This window comes from Mauremys reevesii, linkage group 10, assembly GCF_016161935.1.
Source record: "Mauremys reevesii isolate NIE-2019 linkage group 10, ASM1616193v1, whole genome shotgun sequence".
Lineage (NCBI taxonomy): Eukaryota > Metazoa > Chordata > Testudines > Geoemydidae > Mauremys > Mauremys reevesii.
The window spans coordinates 41,697,937-41,724,483 of record NC_052632.1 but is presented as its reverse complement, the minus strand read 5'-3'; the positions used below and the strand labels follow the sequence as shown (position 1 = coordinate 41,724,483).

General features: G+C 43.3%; 1 protein-coding gene across 1 annotated transcript in view; it reads left to right on the top strand.

Annotated features, from left to right (window-relative positions):
* Window positions 1-26,547, top strand: part of MYO9A (myosin IXA) — a 467,296-nt gene that overhangs the window by 399,991 nt on the left and 40,758 nt on the right. The window contains exons 19-27 of the mRNA XM_039491520.1: window positions 421-543; window positions 5,199-5,279; window positions 6,791-6,901; window positions 8,596-8,718; window positions 9,402-9,551; window positions 12,902-13,215; window positions 14,029-15,744; window positions 19,878-19,968; window positions 20,482-20,694. Of these exons, the coding sequence (XP_039347454.1) occupies window positions 421-543; window positions 5,199-5,279; window positions 6,791-6,901; window positions 8,596-8,718; window positions 9,402-9,551; window positions 12,902-13,215; window positions 14,029-15,744; window positions 19,878-19,968; window positions 20,482-20,694 (2,922 nt within the window). The remainder of the gene's footprint in view (window positions 1-420; window positions 544-5,198; window positions 5,280-6,790; window positions 6,902-8,595; window positions 8,719-9,401; window positions 9,552-12,901; window positions 13,216-14,028; window positions 15,745-19,877; window positions 19,969-20,481; window positions 20,695-26,547) is intronic.

The window sequence follows — 26,547 nt, the reverse complement described above, 5'->3', positions numbered from 1 at the left end:
ACCTAAATAGACTTTTCTAAGCTTTTGCTAACTTGGAGCATCAGAGTCCTGAAAATTATGCTAATACAGGAGCAAATCTACAAAGCCACATGTTCCTATGACTGTCACTCATCAGCCCCTCCCACAACCCTTGTGGTCTACACAAACCTGCTGTGTTATGTGCATGTTTCAATTGTAAGCTCTTTGGAGCAGGGACTTTATATATAGTCTGTACAGTGACCAACCTAGTGGCTACCATAAAAATTCCCAGTTGTGAATTGTTCCCTTGATATTTGCAGGGAGCACTGCATAGGGTCGGTACCCTAAGGGGAGCCCTATGGAATAGCGGGAATGGGGATACAGTGGGAGAAAGCAGACCATAGGTAGTCAAAGTTCTTTTTGTATAAAAACTCTCTTGGTTTGTTTTGGGTTTTTTGGCAGCACTTGTTGGAGGTGAAATCTCTCAAGCACCTAACTAACCTGACACTGCACGATCGCATTACAAAGTCTCTTCTCCACCTCCATAAGAAGAAGAAACCACCCAGCATCAGTGCACAATTCCAGGTAATTTACAGTGTTTACTCCAAATGTGAAGAAGCACAAGAGAAAAGAGTTGGTCGTGGGTACACTCAAAACAAATACCTGCATGGGTCCTCAAGGTGTAAAGGATGGTTCTCACAGGCACAGAACTCTCCTCTTTTACCCTATTCAGAACACAAAAACAGCTAAGTATGTGTAGCTTGGCTAAGCAATGATGTTTAGGGGACATAACAGTCTACTGATACTTAAAGGATGTAAATACTGAGAGAGAGAGAGAGAGAGGGATTACTTAGGGTAAGTATCCCTAAGTAATAGGATGAAAATAAGTATCCCAAAAGCAGTAGGATGAAAATAAGAAATGTAAGACTGAGGCAGCCTATCAGGAAAAACTTCCAGACGTTGGGGTTTTAGACTAGCGTCATCTTCCAAGGGAAGTGGTGGAAACCCTATTGCTCAGGGATTATAAGATAGAGTGGACAAAACAATCTGAAAAGTATTGTAGGGAACAATCTTATATTGATGTGGGATGGACTAGTCCCTGGTCTTTTCCATCTCTAACATGATTTTTGAGGAGTCTGTCCTTGCCTTTCCCAGTTCCCTAATTTTTCTTACACACATACACAGCCTAGATCCATCTCTGGCCCTATCACCATGCCAGTTTCATTTTGTATTGAAAATAAGGCAAATGGTGTCCCTGATTCTATTTTCAAATACCACATGACAGTTTTGGGGAGAGGAACTGCAAACCCCCAGAATGCAACAGGAGAAAACAGTGGTAATTACATATGCACAAATGGGGCACAGGTTTTTATACCTGTCTTATTGCTTAGCAACTAATTCTGAAAACAGACCCTTTTATGGGGGTTTCTCTGGGGAATCCATCAAGAGAAGAATTCTGAAAATGGTGGTATTTAAAAGTGTAATTATTTGCATATGTGTATCTCAAGTTCAGTTTGTGTTCATGCCAGTTAGAATGTAATTCCTTGGAAGAGCCCAGAAAGGAAAACACTGCTACTTTAGCTCCAGAAATGCATGAGAATTTTGAGATGGGGTTCAGGCCATCATTTTTTGTGCTGTCACTATTCTGCACCAGTTAACCTGCTATTTTGGGTAACTGAAGCTAAAAAACTTCTCCAGCCTTGTCACTGTGAATACAGTCTTGGAAACTGCAACTGTCAAGTCTTGAGACTCATGCACAAGTGTGTGGTAGTATGAGAGAGCAAAAATCAGGCATGTGGTCTAGTTTATAGAAAGCATTTTCTAGTTATCCTGGTCATTTCAAAAATGTTTCTCTGGGAATTAGTTAATTTCTGGAAACATGTTATACAAAATATGAATGCAACAAATGCCCTTGTCTCTCCCATCCCACAGAAAGAGGGAATGCTACAAAAAGGCAAGCCTCAGCTGAAGTAATGAAGTAATTCTTGCAAGAAGTAGATTTTAAGTATTTACCAGTAAAACACCATTAACAGATAATAAAAAAACAATGTAAGTTGGTCCAAGTGGCTGTATACACAGAATCACAATAGTGTTCTCCCCATTCGTGTTGTCATTCCCAAACAGTGCCCCAGCCAATTTTTGCAATGATAGAGCAGTCATTTTCTAACTGCAGTCACATACATGGTTACCAGGAATCCTTAAAATGCTCCAATGACAACAAGTTAAATAAACTCCATATCCTGTTTCCATGTGTATTCTGCTAGAAAAGTTAACATCATAATCACTTGAGTATCTTGTAATTGTTAATTCTAAGCAAACAAAAACGCACTGCATATTTCATCTCACTGATCCAGTTTAGAATTTAATATACTCCTTGAGAGACTAAATCATGCCACATTTATACCGTGATAGAAATGACAGGCTCATTGTCATTGCAGCATGAAATCCTCTGTAAACAGAATGGAGGGAAAGAAGGAGCATAGCATCATTTTCTTTTGATTTTCTATTATGTTTACTCTTCTGCCCCACTTTGTTTTCTATTCAAAGAAGTTGCTGCTCTTACAGTAGGCTGTGATAATGACAGCTGTGACTCAAAACCATTTGAGTCAGTGCAGTGCAATAGCAGTCTTTCGTTTAGCTTTTTCCTCCTGCCTCTCTTTGGATGCATCTGTGCTACTCTATCCTTGACTTTCGGAGGCATATAGCCTAAGGGATTCCAATCAGTTTTAGGTATTTGTGAAATCCATGAGTGATAGAGCAGCTGTTTGGGTAGCAGACACAAATCAGAATCTGTCACCCAAAATGTGACACAGTAAACATTTGTGTTTCCTCTGTGTGACCCAAGCCCATGCCCTCTTGGGTTTATTGCAGTGTTCTTGATAAAAAGTTTTTTCTCAGGTTTGCACCAGACTATTTTCATGAACAAATACTTCTGTCTTGTGAAAGTTAAATGAAATTAGAGTTGTGATACCTAGCATTTTTCCAGGGTGAGAACCAGAAAGGAAGAGGGAGGCAACCAGTATAGTATATTGTGCTCATTCTGAGAAAAACAAGCTTGTTTGTTTGTTTTTAAGAGTTTCTTTACAAGCACATAATCACGTAGAGCTGCATATAGCTCCAAAGATGCAAAAGGACTGTAGGTGCATTTTAGAAATTGTGTGGAAATCTAAGGGTATGTCTACACAGCAGAGAAAAACCAGCGGCAGTCCCATGTCAGCTGACTCAGGCCCAAGCTCCGGGACCTTTCCACTTCACAGGGTCCTACAGCTTGGGCTCCAGCCCAAGTCTAGAAACCTACATAGCAGTGAAACAGCTCCTTAGCCCCTGGTTGCTGTGTAGACATACCCTTAGTTTTTTAAATAACTGAATGGGTTGGTTCCTTCTTTATCTGGGGAAAAAAATGTTATGATGCCTAGTGGCCCTTTCAGTATATATTATGCATATAATACATACGATAAATACACAACAGAATATCTTTTAGAGCATCTGTATTATTAGAATCAAATCATCCCCATAATTAACTGATGTTGGGATGCATCATTACTTAGATCATGCCAATAGTGTGCTAGGCACTTTGCATATACATGTGAGGACAAGGCCACAGTTTCAATGAGCTTGCAATCTGAATAGCCAGTGTGCAGATGAAGGATATGAAAATAGAATTCAACAAAAAGCAAAATGAATGCGTGTCTGTCCTTAGCTTCATGTAAACTTTTTTTTTGGGGGGGGGGGGGGTGGAAGGGGAAGATTAACACTTCATTACAGACAGTAGTTAGGAAATTTAGAGAGTTTAGAGGAGGGATTAGGAATGATATTTTATTAAGAGACATTCTTGTAAATAAATAATAATCCAGTTATATATTGCACATGTATTAAGTAAATCGTTCAGATAATGCAAAAATAAGAGATAATTTCAGCACAGTTAGTGCTCCATGTTTGTTACAAATTGCAACATAAAAGCGGAGCCAACGTCAATCTGTCGACATGGAATTTCCATGCAAACAGTCACTCTTCTCCACACAACATGAGGAGGTCATACGTTTTCCACGGAAAATGCTGGTCCTGTGAGTGGCGGGAGCAATGAGATGGAGTTTGTCTGGGACCCTTCCAAATGGCCTGCCAGAGCATTAGTGTGACCAGGCGGTACCTCTAGGAGAATGAATTTAGAGGGCTCTCTAGATGGAATCTGTGTCACTCAACCCAAGCCCAGAGTAGATCTGAAAGCCTCTGCATGATGGGTTAATGCTGGTCTTCCATTGGGTAGTTATTTAGAACAATGTTTTTAAAGTCTAAAGAAAGTACAAGATGAAATGGGCATCCAGGAAATCCTAACCACCCCGTATCCACAGCTTTTTGCATCTCAGTTGAGAAAAGACTATGGTAGAAAATCTATTAGGTTCAAAACAGTTCTGACCAGGAGCATTCTATGAAAAGGTCAATGCTTGTAGTCTAAGGAATTCACTATAAATGGAGCTATATGAAAGAATGGGAGGCTAGTCTGGATAAAGGGATATTAGACAAACTGCGAGAATTGATTTGAAAGAAAGCAGCCAACTCTATTTTAAGACCATGCACCAATGATAACTTAACTCTGATTCCAGTACAAGAAAAACCTGTGGGGCAGAGTCAGATGTTTATGGAGATTTTGGAGGAAAGGGGTTGTTCATTTTCACTGTTAAGTCCTCCAAATAATGGATTTCTGAAAACGAGCAAAGCAGATCAGTGGTTATGTTGTCCCCCACGGCCCTCTGATAATTCTCTTGGGCCTCCCAGTAAAATATATATAATTGCAAAGTGAAATTCAAAGCTCATTTCCCTTTCGTACTGAAAACCTGATGTCTAACTGTACAAGGTGAGACTGGAAACTATCCTATCTCAGAATGCAGTATGTACAGTACAGGTCACATGAGCTGCCATTGCTATTCCTGAAGGTAACTATTCATGTAAAAAAAAAAAAAAAGAGAGAGAGAAAATTTGTGTGTTTATAGCTGTATGTTGGATACAAAGTTTAACATGTTTAGCATATCTAGAGATGTATATGGAGCTGGTGCTGAATTAAATTGAATGACTCTTGAACAAAATGTACTTCCCTTTGGTGTTTTAGTTGACTTCTTCTCTGTCAGAAACAGTTCTTAAGTTGGTAATTTCCTCAATTTCTTCTCATGGGTGAAATGTTTGAAACTTCAGTGTATGTCACATCTAGCTCTTTTCCAGCTTTTAAGTTTTATTTTCTGCTGCAGGCATCCCTCAACAAGTTGATGGAGACTCTTGGTCAAGCAGAGCCTTATTTTGTCAAGTGCATTCGATCTAATGCTGAAAAGGTAAAGATCTATCATTGCCAAATGCTTGGTAACAAAAACACTATTCTCAGCATGTGCTTTAACCACCCACCCCACCCTCACTGAAGAGAATAAAATTGGAGGTAAAGGTCAAACTCTGACTTGCTCTCACTATGTTGTTTCCAGATACTGTGGTGTATGATTTCATTGTTTTGACGGTTCATTAACATGAACCCTGGCAGTTGTGGTGCTTAGGTACACCGTAGCTAATCATTGCTGCTTCAGATACCACAAACAACAAACACGCTGCCCCCTTCCAATATACAGATGTGTCACAATGTCCCATTGGGGTTTCATTGGAATCCCAAAACTTGATAAGAAAGGTGCTCTCACAGAACAGCTGCTGGACCGCTGCATGAGCGGTTTATTAGGATGCAGTTTCACCCTTAGTTATTAAGTGTCTGGTTAAAATCCACAATAACTTGTAAATTGTGGTGTAAATTTGATATGCTTGTCTGAAAAGAAGAAAAAGGACCTCCTGGATGAGTCTGAGTGTGGAGACCATTGTTAAACATATATGGTGATATTCAGGGGCGGCTCTAGACACCAGCGCGCCAAGCAGGCGCTTGGGGTGGCCGTTTCCCGGGGGGGCGGCATTTGGCTCCGGTGGAGCTCCCGCCGGCATGCCTGCGGCAGGTCCACCAGAGCCCGGGACGAGCGGACCTGCCGCAGGCATGACTGCGGCGGGGCCCGTCTTCCCGCTCGGTTGAGCTCCGCAGGCGCGACTGCGGCAGGTCCGCTCGTTCGGGCTCCGGTGGACCTGCCGCAGGCATGCCGGCAGGAGCTCAACCGGAGCCGCGGGAAGAGGGGACCCGCCGCGGGACCGGGGAAGGGCGGCGCAGCGCTCCGCGCTGCTTGGGGCAGCCCGATTTCTAGAGCCGCCCCTGGTGATATTGTTTGTGTGTAATTTTATTCCTAGTTGATAAACCACAATGATCCTTCTGGTCATCATATAAATAATCTGAGCTGTCTCCTCTGAAGTTCTTACAAGCTCTGGAATTCATGTCTATCATGAATGAGCACTAAGGCTTCCAGCTTTAATTTAAAAAAAATCTATATGAAATTTTAATTGAAAAAAGGAAGATACTTTCATAATAAACCTCATTATTCAAATTAACTTAGTTGTACATAACATTTTTCCTTTACATTTTGTAGAAGATGAATTGGTATCATGGACTGTAAATTTATAAACAAAGATGGAATGAAGCTGGCTAGCTTGTGGGATAACGGAGTCTATCTCCACTAGATCACCATTTTAAATCCAGCCAGATCAGTAATGCTTGAAAGCCATTTTCTTCCAATGGGTGTTCAGTAATAAAAAAGTTGGTGGTCTTGGACCAGTTGCTAGGAATCCATATCGTACTATTGGCAACGTGTGTCAGACAAAAACATGTCATGTCATCAATCAACTTCCATGTCTAGGTACTCATGAGTTTCATGAAGTGTTTGTGGTTGGGTGAAGTAACATTGTCTGTCCGTTTTTCCTCTTTCAGCTCCCTCTGAGGTTCAATGACAGCCTGGTGCTTAGGCAGCTGCGATATACAGGAATGCTGGAGACAGTTCGAATTCGGCAGTCTGGGTACAGCTGCAAATATTCCTTCCAGGTTAGACAAAGTGCTTTTACCTTTTATTCATTTCTGTTAAAACATCATATCCTGGTAGATTAAGGTGGCCCATTTTTTGCACACACACTTATTTCTATATGTGGGTGAATTTAGAGTTCATAAAAGTGAGTGAATAATATCACTAGCTGGAGCCAGGCATGGAGTGTGGTCATATGGTAGGCCAGCTTTGCCAGTTCACCTAAGTTCTAACTTGCAAAGCCTCAGCTATTCTAGTTCTGAACCAAAATTGCCAGTCGTGCATTTGTTTGCACAGAAATGTGTACCTAATTTTCATGTGCAATTGCGCACACACATTTAAAATCAAGGCCATAATGTCCATTAGAAGCTAGAATGAATTCACACAACCACTTTGTGACCTAAGAGGAGTCGAATCCATGTTTCCAGAAATTAAATTCTAGTGCGCTAGGCCCACTGAACCTCCTAAAGGTAAATATCTGTATCTGAGGTTACAGCCACCTGTAGAACTGAGCCTATTCCTAAACCAAGCAGAATTCTGCCTAAACTATAGTTGGGCCATATCAACAAAGGGGAATAGTTATGGGTACGATTTTATGTTAAGTGAATCTTTTTTCAATCATATTTTCTTAATTTAATATTTTATTATTGAGATCTCTATCAGGAGGATTTTTCTCGTAATAAATGTGAGCCAGATAATCTCTTCAGTTTAGGAATGAACTCATATGGGAAGCCTCCTGTTACTTGTTTCTGTTTTTGTTTCCTTTCAGTGAAGATAATTTGTTCAGGCCCGTCAGCCCTAACTCAGGGAGTTGGCATTTCCTGCCAGAATCTGCTAGTGCTAAATGCATTTAGCCATCATGCAGAAGTTCCCAAACCTCACAGCACCGGGGGGGGGGCTGCCTTGGTTCACACAGATTTGCTTATTCAAGGGAAATATTTCTTTTTACATGATGGTTTTATCAAATTTTTTTCTTTATGTGTGTGGTTCTTTCATGAGCGGCTACCACCCATTTTGTTTCCTGTAGCAAGACAAATGGATGGCAGCTATTTTTGGCATTGAGAATACTGTCATGTCTGTTACAAAAGCTGTTAGAAGGAAGGACTATCAGTTCCTTTGTAGGGAACCTGAGCCTCTTTTTACTTTGGGGGTATTTATCTTCAAGGACTCTAGCAAGTCTGGTGTTTGAACCATCAAAATGGTAACTGTTGTGAAGCTCTGTTTTCTGAGATACTCTGCAGGTTCTGGTAAATCCCTCCTGTAATGATCATTTCTCAGGATTCACTGCACATTTTCACAGAATCTCTGAGTGTTCCTCTGCAGGCAGACACTGCAGTATCTCCTATTTGCCTTTCATACAACCCTGAAAGCCACCAAAACTATAATTTACCCATGGTCATGGTAGAATCTCCAGCGCTGACCATTTTAAATCAAGAATGGATGTTTTTCTAAAAAATCTGCTCTAGGAATTATTGTGGAGAATTTCCATGGCCTGTATTATACAGGACGTCAAACTAGATGATCACAATGGTTTCTTCTGGCTTCGGAATCTATGAATCTATAACGATGAAGGAATCTTTGAATTCTGCAGTTCTTGAATGTCAGTTACGTTTCTGCTAATTTACTAAAACATACCTCATTTGGCCAGCAAATAGTTTTCTAACAGTGACATAGCACTGCCCTTAGAATTTAACTCTGGTGGCTTCTAATTTTACAGGACTTTGTGGACCATTTCCATGTTCTGCTGTCACGAGGAATCAGCCCATCTAAGCACAACATCCATGATTTCTTCAGGAAAATAAAGTTCAGTCCAGACAATTATCAAGTTGGGAGAACAATGGTAAATGCTTACACACAGCTCAGACTCTGCACTGACAAAGTCTGCCTGTATGTGGTAATTTGGTTTTCATACATGTTTGCATTGACATGACTGTTGTCCCACTTTACCAAAAGGAAATGGATTAAGTGAGAAGGGTTTTAAATCATGTCATACACAATACAAACTACTAGAGATTGTTGCTTTCTGTGAAGCCAGGATGGTCTGATCATGCTATTTAAAACAAGTTAGCCTCCAATAATCACTCCACGCATTGTCACATAACTTACTATTCTATACAGTGCTTTTATAGCTGTGTCGGTCCCAGAATATTAGAGAGACAAGGTGGGTGGGGTAATATATTTTATTGGACCAACTTCTGCTGGGGAGAGAGACAAGCTTTTGAGCTTACACAGAGCTCTTCTTCTTGTCTCTCTACCTTACTGTTATGATAGTTATCTCCTCACTCTAGAAAGAGAATTTACTTATCGGCTGCTATATATTGTGATACACATCCAACATTTCACAGCCACATACTGTAGGTAACTGTCCAGAAAACTTTCATAAGTATCCCAAAGTAAAGTCAAATGCTAAGCTCTTTACTTGAGAGCATTCCAGATACAGATGTCTGTGGCATTAACTCGTGTCTCTTGTGGCTGGGGAAGCATGACACACATTATCCTCATTCCTCATGTGCTGCCTGTTAGGTTTTCATGAAGGAGCGGGAGCGCCAGCTTTTGCAGGATTTGCTGCACCAGGAGGTGCTCCGGAGGATTACTCTGCTGCAGCGTTGGTTCCGCGCTATACTGGAGAGAAGGCACTTCTTGAACTTGAGGCAGGCAGCAGTGATCATACAGGTAGGCGGAAATAATGTTATTTACTATGTATAGCATCGTTAGTGTGCCTGGCACTTCACAGACACAAAAGACCAGGTTCCTGCGCTGAGGAGCTTACAATCCTATTATAATGAATAATGACAATGTACCTCTATGGCAGGGAAAGGCAGATTAGAAAAGGAAAGCTTGTGACACTGGAATCCTTAAATCCATTTAAAGCACTGCTGCAAAAATCATCTTCCTGGCTCCTCACTTTGACAACATCACCCCATCTTTATATGCTTCCTCTGGCTCCACCTTAGAATCATAGAATCTCAGGGTTGGAAGGGACCTCAGGAGGTCATCTAGTCCAACCCCCTGCTCAAAGCAGGACCAATCCCCAACTAAATCATCCAAGACAGGGCTTTGGCAAGCCTTAACTTAAAAACCTCTAAGGAAGGAGACTCCACCACCTCCTTAGGTAACCCATTCCAGTGCTTCACACCCTCCTAGTGAAAAAGGTTTTCCTAATATCCAACCTAAACCTCCCCCACTGCAACTTGAGACCATTACTCCTTGTTCTGTCATCTGGTACCACTGAGAACAGTCTAGATCCATCCTCTTTGGAACCCCCTTTCAGGTAGTTGAAAGCAGCTATCAAATCCCCCCTCATTCTTCTCTTCTGCAGACTAAATAATCCCAGTGCCCTCAGCCTCTCCTCATAAATCCTGTGCGCCAGCCCCCTAATCATTTTTGTTGCCCTCCGCTGGACTCTTTCCAATTTTTCCACCTTAGTCCAGCACAGCCTATTTGTCATCATTTTTAAGGCCCTTTAAGGCCTATCCCTGCCTTATCTATCATCTCTTACATGCTATGGACATAGACTCCACCAGTGACACCACTCTTGATTGCCCATTTGTGAAACTTTCCAGCATGCACCATCGTGCTTTCTCCCATGCTGCCCCACATGTGTGGAAGTTGCTCCCTGTAAAAACCTTCAAAGCCGAAACATTATCCTCCTTTAAACTTCTTTGTAAAATACATCTATGCTGTGATGTCTGCAAAACTGAGTGGTGGGTAGACAGCTGGTGCATTGTGACCACTGCTCATGACACTGATTATAATTAAGGCTAAGATTTTATCACGGTTATTTTAGTAAAAGTCACGGACAGGTCATGGGCAATAAACAAAAATTCACGGAGCCTGTGACCTGTCCGTGACTTTACTAAAAATAACTGGGGCATGGGGCGGGGGGGGGGTAAGGCTAGGTATGGGGGAGGAACTGACAGGCCGAGCCCCCCCGGCTCCAGCAGCCGCAGCAGGGGGTGCAGCTCTGGGATGCCACAAGGGGGCGCACAGCCCCAACTGCAGCCCCCTGGGAAAGCCGCTGGGCGGAGCGCATGGCCCCAACTGCAGCCCCTGGGAAAGCCGCCGGGCTGGGGCGCACGGCCCCGGCTGCAGCTCCCTGGGGAAGCCGCCGGGCTGGGGCGCACGGCCCCGGCTGCAGCTCCCTGGGGAAGCCGCCGGCTGGGGCGCAATGCCCCGTCTTCAGCTCCTTGCTGAAGCCGCCGGGCTGGGGCGCACGGCCCCGGCTGCAGCTCCTTGCGAAAGCCGCCGGGCTGGGGCGCACGGCCCCGGCTGCAGCTCCTTGCGAAAGCCGCCGGGCTGGGGCGACGGCCCGGCTGCAGCTCCTGCGAAGCCGCCGGCTGGGGCGCACGGCCCGGCTGCAGCTCCTGCGAAGCCTGGGCTGGGGCGCACGGCCCGGCTGCAGCTCCCTGCGAAGCCGCTGGCTGGGGCGCACGGCCCTGGCTGCAGCCCCCAAGCCCAGGACGCCACGGGCTGGGGCGCACGGCCCCGGCTGCAGCCCCCGGCGAAAGCCGCCGGGCTGGGGCGCACGGCCCCGGCTGCAGCCCCCTGCGAAAGCCGCCGGGCTGGGGCGCACGGCTCTGGCTGCAGCCCCCTGGGGAAGCCGCCGGGCTGGGGCGCACGGCCCTGGCTGCAATCCCCACCAAGCCCAGGACGCCACGGGGCTGGGGCGTACGGCCCCGGCTGTAGCCCCCTGGGGAAGCCGCCGGGCTGGGGCGCACGGCCCCGGCTGTAGCCCCCTGGGGAAGCCGCCGGGCTGGGGCGCACGGCCCCGGCTGTAGCCCCCTGGGGAAGCCGCCGGGCTGGGACGCACGGCCCCGGCTGCAATCCCCACCAAGCCCAGGACGCCACGGGGGTGGGGTGCACGGCCCTGGCTGCAGCCCCCTGCAGAAGCGCCGGGTTGGGGCACATGGCCCCAGCTGCAGCCCCAGGTGGAAGCTGCGGGGCTGGGGCGCACGGCCACTGCCAAGCCCAGGATGCTGCAAGGCTGGTGCGCACGGCCCCAGCTGCAGCCCCTGGTGGAAACCGCAGGGCTGGGACTGCAGGGTACTGGTTCCAGCCAGCCCCAGTTGCAGGGCAGGGGTGCACAGTCCCACCTTCGCCTCCTGAAGCCATAGAAGTCACAGAGGTCCAGTAAAGTCATGGAATCTGTGACTGCCGTGACCAAATCGTAGCCTTAATTATGATTCTCTCACTGTAAGCCTGTGCTTCTCTCATTTGATTGTTGTATTTACTGGGTGACTCTTGTTTTAAATTTTGTAAGCTCTTTTGGGCAGAGACCGTCTTTGTTATATTTTTGTACAGAGCCTAGCACAATGGAGTCCATTTCCTAGGTGCTATTGCAATATAAATTATATGAATCCGTTTGTTTATTATTGTTGGTATCATTTTTTGTTTAATTTGTTTCTTCTCCAAGGAAATTGGGATAGCATATTTTATGAGCAGAGATGAGAGAGGGAGCTTTGTACTGTATTGTTCAGCTATTGATTTCATATTAAGACGGGAACAGTTTTGCAGAACTGGATGGGAGGACATTAGTGATATAAGTATCTGGTTTGAAAAACCTACCTCTAACTCCCTGGAAACACAGGGTCACATCCTGACAGAATCGGCCTAGTCCTTCATCCTTCTGAGTTAGGCACAGCAAGCAGTTCACTGTGGAGCTGACTTTTAGATGCACTCTTACCCTGAGGCCTTGTTTGCTTATCCAAGTGGCTATTAAAGATTCCAGGAAACTTTTCCTACCAGTAGTGGTCTGACCTGGTGTCCTTGGCAAAGTTTACTGTGCCCTCTTTTACAGATCCACAGGACCTGTTCTATGCCCCAGCTTTTAAACTGTCCCTTGGAGGAACCCCGTCAGCGTGTCAGACCCCCCAAGGTGTCCCACTCTTCCTTAGGGGTAGGCCATGCAGCCTGAATGCCTAGCACATGTTTAGTAGGAGAGTGGGTTTATTTCATGGGTCTTGCTCTCTGAATGAGTCTGGTACCAAACACATCACCAAGAAATGTTATCTGTTTTTCTGCAGAGGTCCTGGCGCAGTTATCAGAGTAGAAAGCAAGCTGAAGACTCCCTAGTTGATCCTCTCCCTTTCAGCAATGCAGCACTCGTTCTCCAGGCCCACTGGCGAGGTTTTGTGGAGAGGCGAAGATTCCTGCAGATGCGGGTTGCAGCCTTCATCATCCAGAACTATTGGCGGGAATGCTCTAGGCGTAGGCATGCCGCAGCCATGTGCATACAGGGAGGCTGGCGAGGATACTGCGCAAAGAGACTCTACAGGGCCAAGAGAAATAAAGTCATCCTATTGCAAGCAGCATGCAGAGGTTACATAGCACGGCAAAGGTAATGGCATCCACCTCGGTGGACACAAAAGTGAACTGTTGAATAAAGATGACTGTGTAGCAGGAAGGCTGTGTGATTCGGAGCAATGATTCCCAGCAATTGGCCTGAATACTAGCATTTTTCAGGCTTTTGTTACTAGAACATGGTGTTCCCTTTCCCTGGTGTGCTTGGGCCCCTGTGCTGCCACTACGTGTCTCCCACTCTCTCTCTAACCCACAGTGGAGCTTAGTCTGCTCCAAACACCAGTCTCCTGATCAGCAGAGCATTCAGTTGAAAGCACACAGCTGAGGCATTACTCTGAGGAAATGGTATAACTGTCTGAAAGGGTTGGGGCCCACTGGTGTGCTGTAAACGAGCTGAGAGCCAGAATAATGACTCTAAATACACTCTGCAAGTCACTAGTACCTGATTGTACCTTAATCAACCCAGCTAGAAAGCTGGTAAAGAACATGACCAAAACACCAGATACTGCATTTGAACTGTGCTTCCCTGGATATATTAATTTACAAAAGAAAGCAAAAACAAAATACTGAGAAAGTTTAGAACGACCATAGTCAGGAAAGCAGCAGTTCTCACTGATAGACACCAGTGTCATTCACAACTGGGGAAAGAATGAAGCAGGTGAAAATTGAAAATTCATGTTATGTAGAATACCCATGTGCAGTCTCACACTTGATTTTTAAATGTGTGTTTAGCTAAGGTATTAAAACCAAACACAGGCACTTTCTCTTAAACGTCTCTTCAGAATCAATACAATGCATTTGGATGAAAGTGGAAACACTCTAAAAATCTGCTGTTTTCTCATTCTTGCAGATTTAAAGCTTTAAAAGAGCAGAGATTAAAAGAGACACAGCTGGAGAATGGAGTGTCAATCAGAGAAGAGGATGGACTGGAGGCAGATGATGCTATGAAAATTAGGGGCTCAGACCCATCTAAGTGGGAGGATGGATCGTTTGAACAGCGGGTGAGAGCTGTAGAGGAACATAAATCAGTAATAGAGAATAGTCGGGTGAATCATGCTGATCCAGTAGACAGTTCTGGAGACTTACTGTACAAAAGACACGAGAGAGCCAGCAGCCAAAGTGGCATGGACATTGAAGAGGAAGTAGTTGTGAGAGAGAGGCCTAAATCACTGGAGGATCTCAACCAGAAAAAAGTGGTCCGTGCAAAAAGAGAAAGCCGGAGAATGCGTGAATTGGAACAAGCAATATTTAGCTTGGAATTGCTTAAGGTCCGGTCCACTGGAGGGGTGTCTCCCTCAGAGGAGCGTCGGTGGTCCACAGAGCTTGTGTCGGAGGTCCTTCATTCTCCACAGGGAACCCCAGAGAGTGAAAGCTCTCAGGGGAGCTTAGAAGTGTTAAGCTGTGAGGATACTCAGAAGAATAAACTTGATTCTCCAGTTTTAGAAGAGCAAGACATGCAGTCTGTCTCCACTGAGACCCAGGACTCTTTACCTCACAGTCCTAAGCCTGATTTGCAGGACACAACCACCTTCTCAGCAGATGTGAACAGCAACTTATCTAACAGAAAAAGGACACCATCAAGTTCTGAGTTACCAGAGAGTCCTGCTACTAAGGAGCGGATGGTCTGTGATACCCAGAATGTTATCTACAAGATGCATCCAAGAGAGACCTTCATTTCTAGCAATCTGCCTACTTTCTACATTCCACCACAGGACACCCAGAAAGCAAATCAGTCACTGGTGGAGAATAACTTGAAGAACAAACTAATGGAAAAGGAAGAAAGACCAGGTATGCTTCCTGAGGTTCAGAAAGATACAGAGCCAGGCAGGCAGGGCCAAGGCAAAGCCTTGGACAAGGAGAGAGGAGAAAACCCTCCTGTCAAGCAAGAGGAAAGCCTGCCTGCTCTTGCATCAGATACACATTCTTCAGACTCTGTTATCAGGAGACTTGAGAAGCTGAATGTGGAAAAGGAGGAGCGACAAAAGCAGTTGCAGCAGCAAAATGAGAGGGAGATGATGGAGCAGATTCGCCAGCAGAAGGAAATTCTGGAGAAACAACGCAAAGTTTTTGAGCAGTTTGAGAGACAAGGGAGGGGAGAGGCCTTGCAAAGGACTGAGCACAGCAGAATCAAGGATCCCTCACAAGGAGTGTCTCACAGACCCCCAAAGAAAACAGACAACAGGCCTCAATCTCTCCTCATCCTGAATCCCCAGAGCAAAGGGGAAAATTGCCAGACTGTGAATACAACACCAACCTCATCAGTGGATATTAAAGGGCTCACTGTTGCAAAGAAAGGGAGCCCCCCAGCCCACATAGCACAAAAGGACAGGCCTGTCAGCATGTTCCTGGAGCGAAAAGAAGGTCAACCTGGAATGACACAGGAATCAACCAGAACAGATCGGTGGATTTCAAAACTGGCTGTAGAATCTGGGGACTTCTCTAGCAGCCACACTGCAAGGACAGAGCGCCTCAGGCAACCCCGAATTCCCAACCAGAGCACCGACGCCTCTTCTAGTGAGCCGCGGGCTAGTGCTATTTTCTTCACACCAAAAGACAGTCATTTCCTGTGAGTGGAGCATTTGTTTGTTTGCTTGCTTTATACCATGAGAGGTGACTATTGCATGACCTTTCCTGAAAATAGGATTGATTTCTACAGGTTTGCAATGAAACAAAGAGCCACATGATCAGTTTTGAGCACCTCATTACCAGAAAGATGCTGATAAAATGAGGAGGAGTCAGAGAAAAGTATTAGTAATTATTAGGAAGCTGGAAGGATTGACTTAAAAGGAAAATTAAAAGAACTCTCATGCAGTGCATACCATACAGTCTGTGTCAGGTGGCTATGAGTGACTATGAAGAGCCATGCTAACCATCTACAGCAAACATCTGAAAAGTGTTAATAACAAGAAAGGAGAGAAATTACAGTAGTTAGGGCAGTACAAAGTGGTGTGAGTAGGAAGGATGGGATGGAAGTAAGAAAGGAATTTGAGAAGTATCAGGAAAAACTTAATTTTATTATCTGGTAGAATAGATTCCCAAGGGAAGTGGTAGAATCTCCAATACTGCACACATTTAAAATTTCAGTGGACAAAATAGTAGTGAATGGTCAACTAGGGAACAATCTTGCACTGTCAGGGAAAGGGAATTAAATGCAGATCTTCTATGCAGTGTGGTTGTAGCCATGATGGTCCCAGGATATTAGAGAGAGAAGGCGGGTGAGGTAATATCTTTTACTGGACCAACTTCGGTTGGTGAGAGAGACAAGCTTTCCAGCTACACAGAGCTCTTTTTCTTAAGCAATCTGTTCCACCTTGCATTTAGCTGTGATGCTGGGAGAACCTTCCCCCGACCTGAAGAAAAGCTCTGTGTGGCTCAAAAGCTTCTCTCTCTCTCTCTCACCAGCAGAAGTTGGTCCAGTAAAAAAATAAAAAAAATAAAAAAATCCTCACCCACCTTGTCTCTCTAGAGCAGATCTTCTCCTTATGGAGACTGGTGCACAAGCTTTTGAAAAAGTGTTGCTGTGGATAAAGTAACATTTAACAGTCTTGACAGTATTAGAAACAACTGCATAGAGTATGGGCAGTTCTTTGCAGGTTAAATGGTGGGTTCATTCCGAGCACAGGTCATGGCAGCATTTCGATCCTGTGCTCATGTTTCCTCCCCCGCAAATCTGCAGGTCAGGCTGATCTGGGATATGTCTACACAGCTGATGTTAGAAGTGGCAGCACTTTAATGTGGCTGTGTAGTCGTGGCTCTAGCGGTGGGAGAGAGCTCTCCCAGCGCTGTAATAAAACCACCTCTGTGAGGGGAATAGCTCCCAGCGCTGTAGCACTGTCTACACTGTCAGTTTACAGCACTGAAACTTGCATTGCTTGGGCGGGAGGGGGTGTTTTTCATACCCCTGAGCGAAGAAAGTATCAGTGCTGTAAGTGGCAGTGTAGACAAGGCCTGAGTGCCTTTAGGGAGGCTGTATCTGCAGGGTAACAGCACCCTTCACCCCTCCCAAAGCAGCCTCCCAAATGTCTGGGAAAGGGGGCAGGGGAGAGGGTTGAATCAGTTTCCTTTGTCCAAGTTCTTTCCTGGCCTGCAACCCCCCCGCCCTCCCACCCACCCATACAAAACAAGAAGTGTCACTATAGGCAGCATGGCAGAATTGGTGTTTTAAGTGGTCTGGCAGATGATATCAGGGACCTGCGATTGTACATTGTGGCCCATGTGAAAGAAGATAGAGGTGATTGAGACACAGGCAGACAAAGGTGGGACTTAGCTGCAATGTCTAAACTAGGGCTGTTGATTAATCACAGTTAACTCATGCGATTAATTCAAAAAATTAATTGTGATTAAAAAAATTTGTCGCAATTAATCGCACTGTTAAACTATAGAATACCAATTGAAATTTATTAAATATTTTCGAATTTTTTTCTACATTTTCAAATATTGGTTTAAATTACAACACAATACCACGTGTACAGTGCTCATTTTATATTATTTTTGGTTACAAGTATTTGCACTGTAAAAATGATAGAAGAAATAGTATTTTTTAGTTCACCTCATACAACTACTGTAGTGCAATCTCTTTATCGTGAAAGTGCAACTTACAAATGTGGATTTTTTTATTACATAACTGCACTCAAAAACAAAACAATGTAACACTTTAGAGCGTACCAGTCCAATCAGTCCTATTTCTTGTTCAGCCAATTGCTCAGACAAACAAGTTTGTTTACATTTATGGGAGATAATGCTGCCCACTTCTTAATTACAATGTCACCTGTAAGTGAGAACAGGCATTCACATGGCACTGTTGTAGCTGGCGAGGTATTTACGTACTAGATGTGCTAAAGATTCATATGCCTCTTCATGCTTTGGCCATCATTGCAGAGGGCATGCTGATGATGCTCATTAAAAAAAATGTGTTAATTACATTTGTGATTGAACTTCTTGGGGGAGAATTGTATGTCCCCTGCTCTGTTTTACCCGCATTCTGCCATATATTTCATGTTATAGCAATCTCGGATGATGACCCAGCACATGTTGTTCATTTCAAGAACACTTTCACTGCAAATTTGACAAAATGCAAAGAAGATACCAATGTGAAATTTCTAAAGATAGCTACAGCACTCGACCCAAGGTTTAAGAATCTGAAGTGCCTTCCAAAATCTGAGAGAGATGAGGTGTGGAGCATGTGTTCAGAAGTCTTAAAAGAGCGGAAACTACAGAACCCCAACCACCAAAAAAGAAAATCAACCTTCTGCTGGTGGCATCTGACTCAGATGATGAAAATGAACATGCATCAGTCCGCACTGTTTTGGATCATTATTGAGCAGAATCCACCATCAGCATGGAGGCATGTCCTCTGGAATGGTGGGTGAAGTATCAAGGGACATATGAATCTTTAGTGCATCTGGCATGTAAATATCTTGCAAAGCCGGCTACAACAGTGCCATGTGAATGCCTGTTCTCACTTACAGGTGACATTGTAATTAAGAAGTGGAGAGCGTTATCTCCCATAAATGTAAACAAACTTGTTTGTCGGAGCGATTGGCTGAACAAGAAGTAGGACTGATTGGACTTGTAGGCTCTGTTTTACATTGTTTTATTTTTTAATGCAAGTATCAGAGGGGTAGCCGTGTTAGTCTGGATCTGTAAAAGCAGCTAAGAGTCCTGTGGCACCTTATAGACTAACAGATGTATTGGAGCATGAACTTTCGTGGGTGAATACCACTTCGTCACATGCATCCGACATCACCCACAAAAGCTCATGCTTCAATACGTCTGTTAGTCTATAAGGTGCCACAGGACTCTTTGCTGCTTTTTTGAATGCAGTTATTCTTTTGTACATAATTCTACATATGTAAGTTCAACTTTCATGATGATAAAAATTGCACTACAGTACTTGTATTAGATGAATTGGAAAATAGTATTTCTTTTGTTTTTTTTACAGTACAAATATTTGTTATAAAAAATTAATTTAAAGTGAGCACTATGCACTTTGTATTCTGTTTTGTAATTGAATTCAATATATTTGAAAATGTAGAAAATAACCAAAAATATTTAAATAAATGGTATTCGATTTTTGTTTAAGAGCGCGATTAATCACGATTAATTTTTTTAATCGCTTGACAACCCTAGTCTAAACTATTATTTGTTATTATTTATTTCATTTAAATCATTGCAACAATTAACTTGATGCTGTATAAGATACGAAATGAAGACTATTCTTGCCCTAAAGATCTTGCAGTTTAGTAGACAAAACCCTGTGGGAGGCCCAGAAGAAGGAATAACAGAGGAAATAAAATTTCTCCTCCTAGATAGTAGCATGGCAATGAAAATTTTTATTATGATTTTCTGTCTCTTGTTACTTAACTTTTTTTTCCATTCTGCAATTTTACTTCCCAACACAAAGCACTAAAGATAACCTGTATAAGAGCTACTGGCAAGTGTGCAGAAAGGATGATGGTTCATAGTTTGACAAAGGGCAGGAGTTCTGTTCATTCGTGCTTTTTATCCTCACTACAGTGTTTAATGGTATTAAGTGTATGCTGAATAACTAAAGATGGCATCCCTTAAAACACATGAAATCAAATTGCAATTTATTCTTGATCCGTTGAGTTGTACATACTTAAATGTTTCTGGAATCTGGACATGTTATGGGTGAACCTGGGCGAAGAATTTAAATGTCTTTTTGTTGTTGTTGTTGAGTTTCAACAAGGAATCTTCAAATCATCAGATCCTTTTGAAAGATGAACCACCTAGAAAGCCACTAAAGTTCCCTGGGCCAGGCAGAGAGGGGGTAAGTTACAGCTTTCTTATTTTATCTTTCAATTAAACAAAACTTATTCTGCCAGTTTCCTCTCAAGTGTTTGAAGAGAAAACAGAAGGGTGGGTGCTGTTAAATTACGAGTCTGTGAGAAGGAAGGGGGGATACTAATGGTATGGAAACATTAAAACCTTCTCTTCAGGATACCCTAGTTAACACAAGAACATACCAGTGCAGAATTGCAAGACGTTTTCTGCCATGAATGCCCCAGTGGTAAACACTGTAGAATGCAGTCATATCTTGTTTTGTTTAACATATGTTTTGGTAACATCCATGACTGTCCATTTTCCCAGTGTTGTCTTTCATTTTTGTTTTCACCAATCCCCTGCACTACCTATGATACTTGTGTGTTATGTGTGGATTAGCATATTGTTCGTGGAGTTCTTAAGGCTGTACTTGGCCTACCCTGTGATATCAAACATCAGCAGAATCGCCTTTTCTTTTAAAACATTTGTATGTTATCTGTTTTATCATTTGGTCAAGCAGGTTGCCAGACCGGCCCATAAAAAGAAAGCCCGCATGGCGCGGACGCGCTCCGATTTCTTGACTAGAGGTACTTTTGCTGATGGGGAGGGGGATACGGAGGAAGATGATTACGATGACAATTTTGAGTTCCTTCTCTCCCCTGACCAACCTCCTCACCTTGAGCCAGGGCCTACAGCCAGACTTGGGCAGGCCTGTCACAGTGACTCCGAAATGGTAATTTTCCGACATGCGGGAAAACAAAGGGAGCAAGCAGCTGTGCGGGAGCATTTCTTTGCTAACCCTTAGCTGTACTGACACCCTACACTGCTTCTTCTCCCACTGATAATGATGCTGTAGATGGGTAAACTCAGAGAACACAGCAGAAGCAACCTCAGCAAATGGGGTAGGAGGCACTTGTGTTTATATCGAATCTTGGCGTTGCCTTCAGGATGGATTTGATAAAAAAGACACCTAAAAAAAGTAGTGCTTCTCCAGAGAGCTACAGTATATACCTAGGACAAATGCTAAGGATCACCCTGCTAGCAATCATGAAAAGGACTAGGGCATAGGAAGGGCTTGCAGGACTTATGTAGTGTCTCTGTAGACTTAGAAAGACTGTTTATAACAATAGCCACAGCCTGCCTAATCTCCCTCTCCTTTGACAAGATTCATTGTACAGGAGATCGGAAAAGATCTAACCGAACAAATTGTCCCACATATATACAATCACTTCTTTGATTAAACAACAAAAACTCTATCTGTAACTTACATTTTTCCTATTAGTTTTGATTGTTTACCTTTATTACACTTTCTGGCCATTTATTTCCCTTTTAAAATAATGCTTCACTTATTGTTTGAGGTCTGTAACTTCAAAGAAACTAGTTTCTGGCATAATTTTTTTTCCAAGATTAAAAAAATGGGAGCGAAACCACATGTGAAAATGCAGATATCCGCACAGGAAATGTCTCGTTTCCTACCCACTCATTCAGATGGTTTAGACCAGTGGTCCCCGACGCGGTGCCCGCAGGCGCCATGGCACCCGCCGGGGCATCTATGTGCGTCCGCGTACTGGCCGGAGGACGAGCATTTGCTGAAATGCCGCCAAAAAGCAGCATCACCCAGAGGTGTCGCCACCGAAATGCCGCCGGTTTTTGGCGGTGACACCTCTGGATGACGCTGCTTGTCAGCAGCATTTCAGCAGCAATGCCTATTGATGTTGCCGCTTCTTGGCAGCATCTCAGCGGATGCTCATCCGCCAGCCACAGTCCATGGTGGCTTGTCATCTGGCACCCGCCAGACAAAAAGGGTTGGGGACCACTGGTTTAGACCATCTCTGTTATACACATACACACAAAATATTTTAATTATTGCTAAAGTTGTGGCAGAAAACTGACCAAAACTGTGAAGTGCATAGTTCAGCTAGGCCTTTCATTCTGGAGCTGTGTTGCTCTGGCTAGGGATTGGAGAGCACATGGCATGTTACCCCACAGGTGATGTGAACTTCCTGCCACACTCACTATAGATACAGCGGAATCGCCTTTATCACCATAACATGCCTTTACTGGGAATTGCTGCAGCACTAACTGAAATGAGGTGGCACTTTTTGTTAAACTCCTTTTTAGTTTTTAACAATAGCTGTAAAAACAAACAAAAAATCCTTAGGGTGAATATTCTTTGCAGAGGGGAGGAGAAGAGAGTGGATTGTTGATCCAGTTGACTCTTTAGGTTTCTCTTGTTACATAAGAACGGCCATAGTGAGTCAGACCAAAGGTCCATCTAGCCCAGTATCCTGTCTTAGGACAGTGGCCAATGCCAGGTGCCCCAGAGGGAATGAACAGAACAGGTAATCATCAAGTGATCCATCCCCCATCACCCATTCCCAGCTTCTGGCAAACAGAAGCTAGAGACACCATCCCTGCCCTTCCTGGCTAATAACCATTGATGGATCATTCCTCCATGAATTTATCTAGTTCTTTTTTGAACCCTGTTCTAGTTTTGGCCCTCAGAACATCCTCTGGCAAGGAGTTCCAAAGATTGACTATATTGTGTGAAGAAATACTTTCTTTTGTTTGTTTTAAATCCTCCTTGGTTTTCGAGTTAGGTATACTGCCATTACTGTCTGTCAGTAACATTACTTCACAGGCCCAATGCTGCTCTTTTGATGAAAGTCATGGGAGGTTGATTTGCAGTTCCTCTCTATTTTCTGCATTAATCACAGTAAAGGAAGCTGGGAAATTATATTCAAGTAATTTTATAAATGGCCAAACTGATTTTTTTCTTAAGAAATTGGATCGAAAAAGCAAACTCTGTGTCTCAGATCTTGAGAGTTACATTTCACCTATAGTTGAACTTCTGCAGTTTGTAGTGTAAACACCTGAACCATTGAAATTCTCACTGCCTCTGTTATGGCAGAATAAAAGCCACTATTCTAAAATATACGGTGGGGAGTGAGGGGAGAAGTGATATTTGCATGCATGGACTTTAAAAACATTGGTGAATGTTTGGAGGAAAGTTCCCACTGGAGAAGGTGCACTCATATTGGGGCTGTTTGACTGAAAATAATTAGTGCTGCCGAAGACAAGACTAGTATGGTAAAGGATTGAGTACAATGACCAAAGCAACTGACATTGAATAGGCTCTTTGGGAACTAAATTCGGGAAACTCCAAAATATTTGGTGTCTTGCTGCAGTTCTGTTGGCTCCTGTGCTCTTTAGATTATTTACAGACCAAACATCTAAAAAGAGATTTTTAAAAGCTATTTTAGATAAACTGATTAAAAGGAGTCTGCACTGTGTAGGTAAGCAGTGCCATAAGCTAAGTGCATGCTGTGTTCCTGGAGGTTTACCCTGTTACAAAGCATTAGTTCTTTTAGCAGTAGAAATCTTTCACACTGGAAAACTCTGCTGAGATGCAAACGGGTGCTGGGCTCACTGTTAGGATGGAGGATGCTATCCTTGGAAGGGTTTTAGTTCATGCCTCTGATTGGAAATGGTCCTATGATTCTGCTCACTGGGTTTAACAACAGTCATTGCATGCAAGTAGTCCTAGGCCTGTCTCATCAGTGCACACTATGTATCATCTCTCCTTCTGTATCACTTACCCTCTGTAATACTCCATCACTATCTCTAACTGGTGGTTGGGCACGCAAAGTGGTATCATCTGGGAGCAGTCACTTGCACGACCAGGCTCTGCTTTCTAGCATATGCTGAATAGATACATTATTGCATAAAAATATTGTATATCTGTATGTCTTGTAAATATATGCAGCATTTCCATCTGTCTTCTATATTGCAGGACTAGGTTTGAGACCAGCTCTTTGGAAGCGACAGCTTTTGGCTTCTGTATTTCAGAACCGCCTTGCCTTTGTCTCAGTGCTGTTTTAGAACAGCAAAATTTATGGACTGTTCAAGTGATGCAGTTTCCAGAAGCTAATTAGCATTTAGATGTTAATAGCTTAGCCCTTGCAGTGCCTGAGAGGCTGTTACATGTGATAAAGCAACTTAACAATACAGCAGTACGGATCTGAGTTGGTTTCAGTACAAACCCGAGAGTACTGAGAGTACTTGAATGTGGGTGTTGTTTGCCTTAAGATTTCAATACAATAGGAAGGACAGCCAAGCAATCTTCCTATGGATGGTGGTGATTATTTTAATGAGAAAAACAAATCAGTTTATCACACATGCACAACAGCAGCTAATTATCAAAAGTCAGTTTTTAGTAAATGTTTTTGGTGTGCTGTTCATAAGCCAATGGTTGCTGAATACATGAAAGAAATACAGTGTGAGACACTGGAAACTAAAGCACTTTTTGATTCAGTTGCTGCTGTTGTTACTAGCCTGCCTGTTTGAAGTCCTAGTATGGTAAAACCTGCTGATGTCCCATGTGCAAAATCGATTTATTTGTGTAGCCTGCTGGTAGGTAAAGGTGCATTAAACGGTGTTGCTCGCTGGCACTGTGGTATGCACATATCTGCAAAGAAAGAGAGTCTTCAACCAGAGGTGAAGTTGAATGTGCAAATCTTGAATCTGATTGCTTAAAACAAAGTACACCTTGGTGACAATAGTGTGATTGACAATGAGGCCATCTTTTTCAAAGGCTGCTTGGATTTTCTAGTCAGCAAAATTCTAGTTATCGAACAGTATGACAAGTACAAATGTCATGTACAGCTTATCTTAAAGGATTAATAGAGCTTGTTTTTACTTTTAAACAGCGAGCTTGCAATCTCTTGTATCATGTATGTAAGAGAGCTTGGCTAGAGAATCAGTTAAAGCCTCATTTGAGATGTCATAGGAAGCATTTATCATTTTGCAGTGATTTGTTCAGATAATTTGTGAGGGGAGAGAGTGAAAGTCTTTAAATGCCATTTATGGAAGTGAAACCATTTTTCCCCAAGGCGTTTGAGGAGGCATTGAAAATGAGACAATAATGAGGATACTCTCACTACACCTTTCTTAATAAAGCAGTGACGTGAGTTTTGAATTAAAAAAATAAAAGTTCTGAGTAACTCCAAAATTTGTCACCCATTGTCCAACTCATGAAACAGACAATCCATGGACTTGAGGGTTATTACTTCAACAAAGATCCATGAAATAAGAACCCTTGTCCTAAGCTATCACTAATCACTGGGAAATGCATCTTATGAAAATCCTTCAATCCAGCATGATGGAACAAAGCATCATCTCCATCTGTCACAGTCACATATATTTGTGCAGCGTGCACATACTAAATCTAAACTCAGCCCATATTATTCCAGAGGAAATTAATTCCCTCCTGTACCCTGCCAGACCCATTAAAGTCTACCCCCTGCAGCCTGCACAAATAGATGCACCTTGGAGTGTGCTCTAAAGGTCAACAAACCAGCCCTGTTCTAAATTTGTGGATAAAGCTTGTTCCAGACCTGAGGCCCCTGACAGAGAACACTTTGTTGCCAGCCCCCTCTCTTTTTAAGGGCAATCCACTCTTTTTAAGGGCAATCCATCTTGAATGTCTCTGTCAATTGCAACTATGGCAGCATGGCAAGGGAAGAGACACTCTATCAGCTCAGACAGTTCCAAGCTATTCAGGGCATTATAAGTTAAAGCCAACACCTTGCATTCAAAAATATAGTCAGTTGTTAAAATAGTTTTTTAATTTTTTAATAGAAAACAATCCCAAAGCTATGGAAGAGCTGAAGAGGAGGATAGTAGGATAGTGATTGCAATCTCAATGGTGCCAAGAAAAAATAATTTAAATAAACCATATCTAATAGTTTAATGATCTCATATACCCCTTATAATTGTTTCACTATGCTATATCCATCAACAGACCTTTCCTCTTTACACTGTAAATCCGCACGCAAGAAAGATGGCTGTTTTCAGTCCCCACATTGTTAATATCCAACAAGCAAGATGCCAATGATCTCCTTGCTGCATTTTGTCATCATACAAAAAGCCCCTTCAGTAGAGCTGATTATTTCCCTATCTATAATACTTGTTGATGTTGCTCACATAAATAACTACACTATGAAAGTGTTTACAAGCAAGGTATCTGAATTCTTATTATATTGCTGGAAGTTTTATGCAGTGTAATCATGATGACCACTAGAATAAGCACTTTGTTCTTGCATATTTCAACTATTTATTACCAAGAAAATTACATCAGCTTTAGTCATCACATCCGCACCACGTTCTTTCTATGAAAAATCTGATTTCATGTCATGCTCTTGATGTAAAAAGCATACACAGATCCTTTCATCAGACTTGTCTAAAAAAACCACACTACCAGCACCGTTGTATGTAAAGCCTCTGTGGGTATGTCTGCACAGCAAAGAAGAGCCCATGGCTGGTCCATGCCAGCCGATTCGGGCTTGGGCTGTGGGGCTGTTTCACTGCTGTGTAGAATTCCGAGCTTGGGCTGGAGCCCAGGCTCTAGGACCCTGCGAGGTGGAAGGGTCCCAGAATTCAGGCTCCAGTCCAGTTCCAGCCTGGAAGTCTACACAGCAATGAAACAGCCCTGTGAGCCTGAGTCGGCTGGCATGGGCTAGCTGCGGGGTTTTCTTTGCTGTGTAGACATACCCTGTGTGCACACAAGCTTTTGGTTGCTTTGATT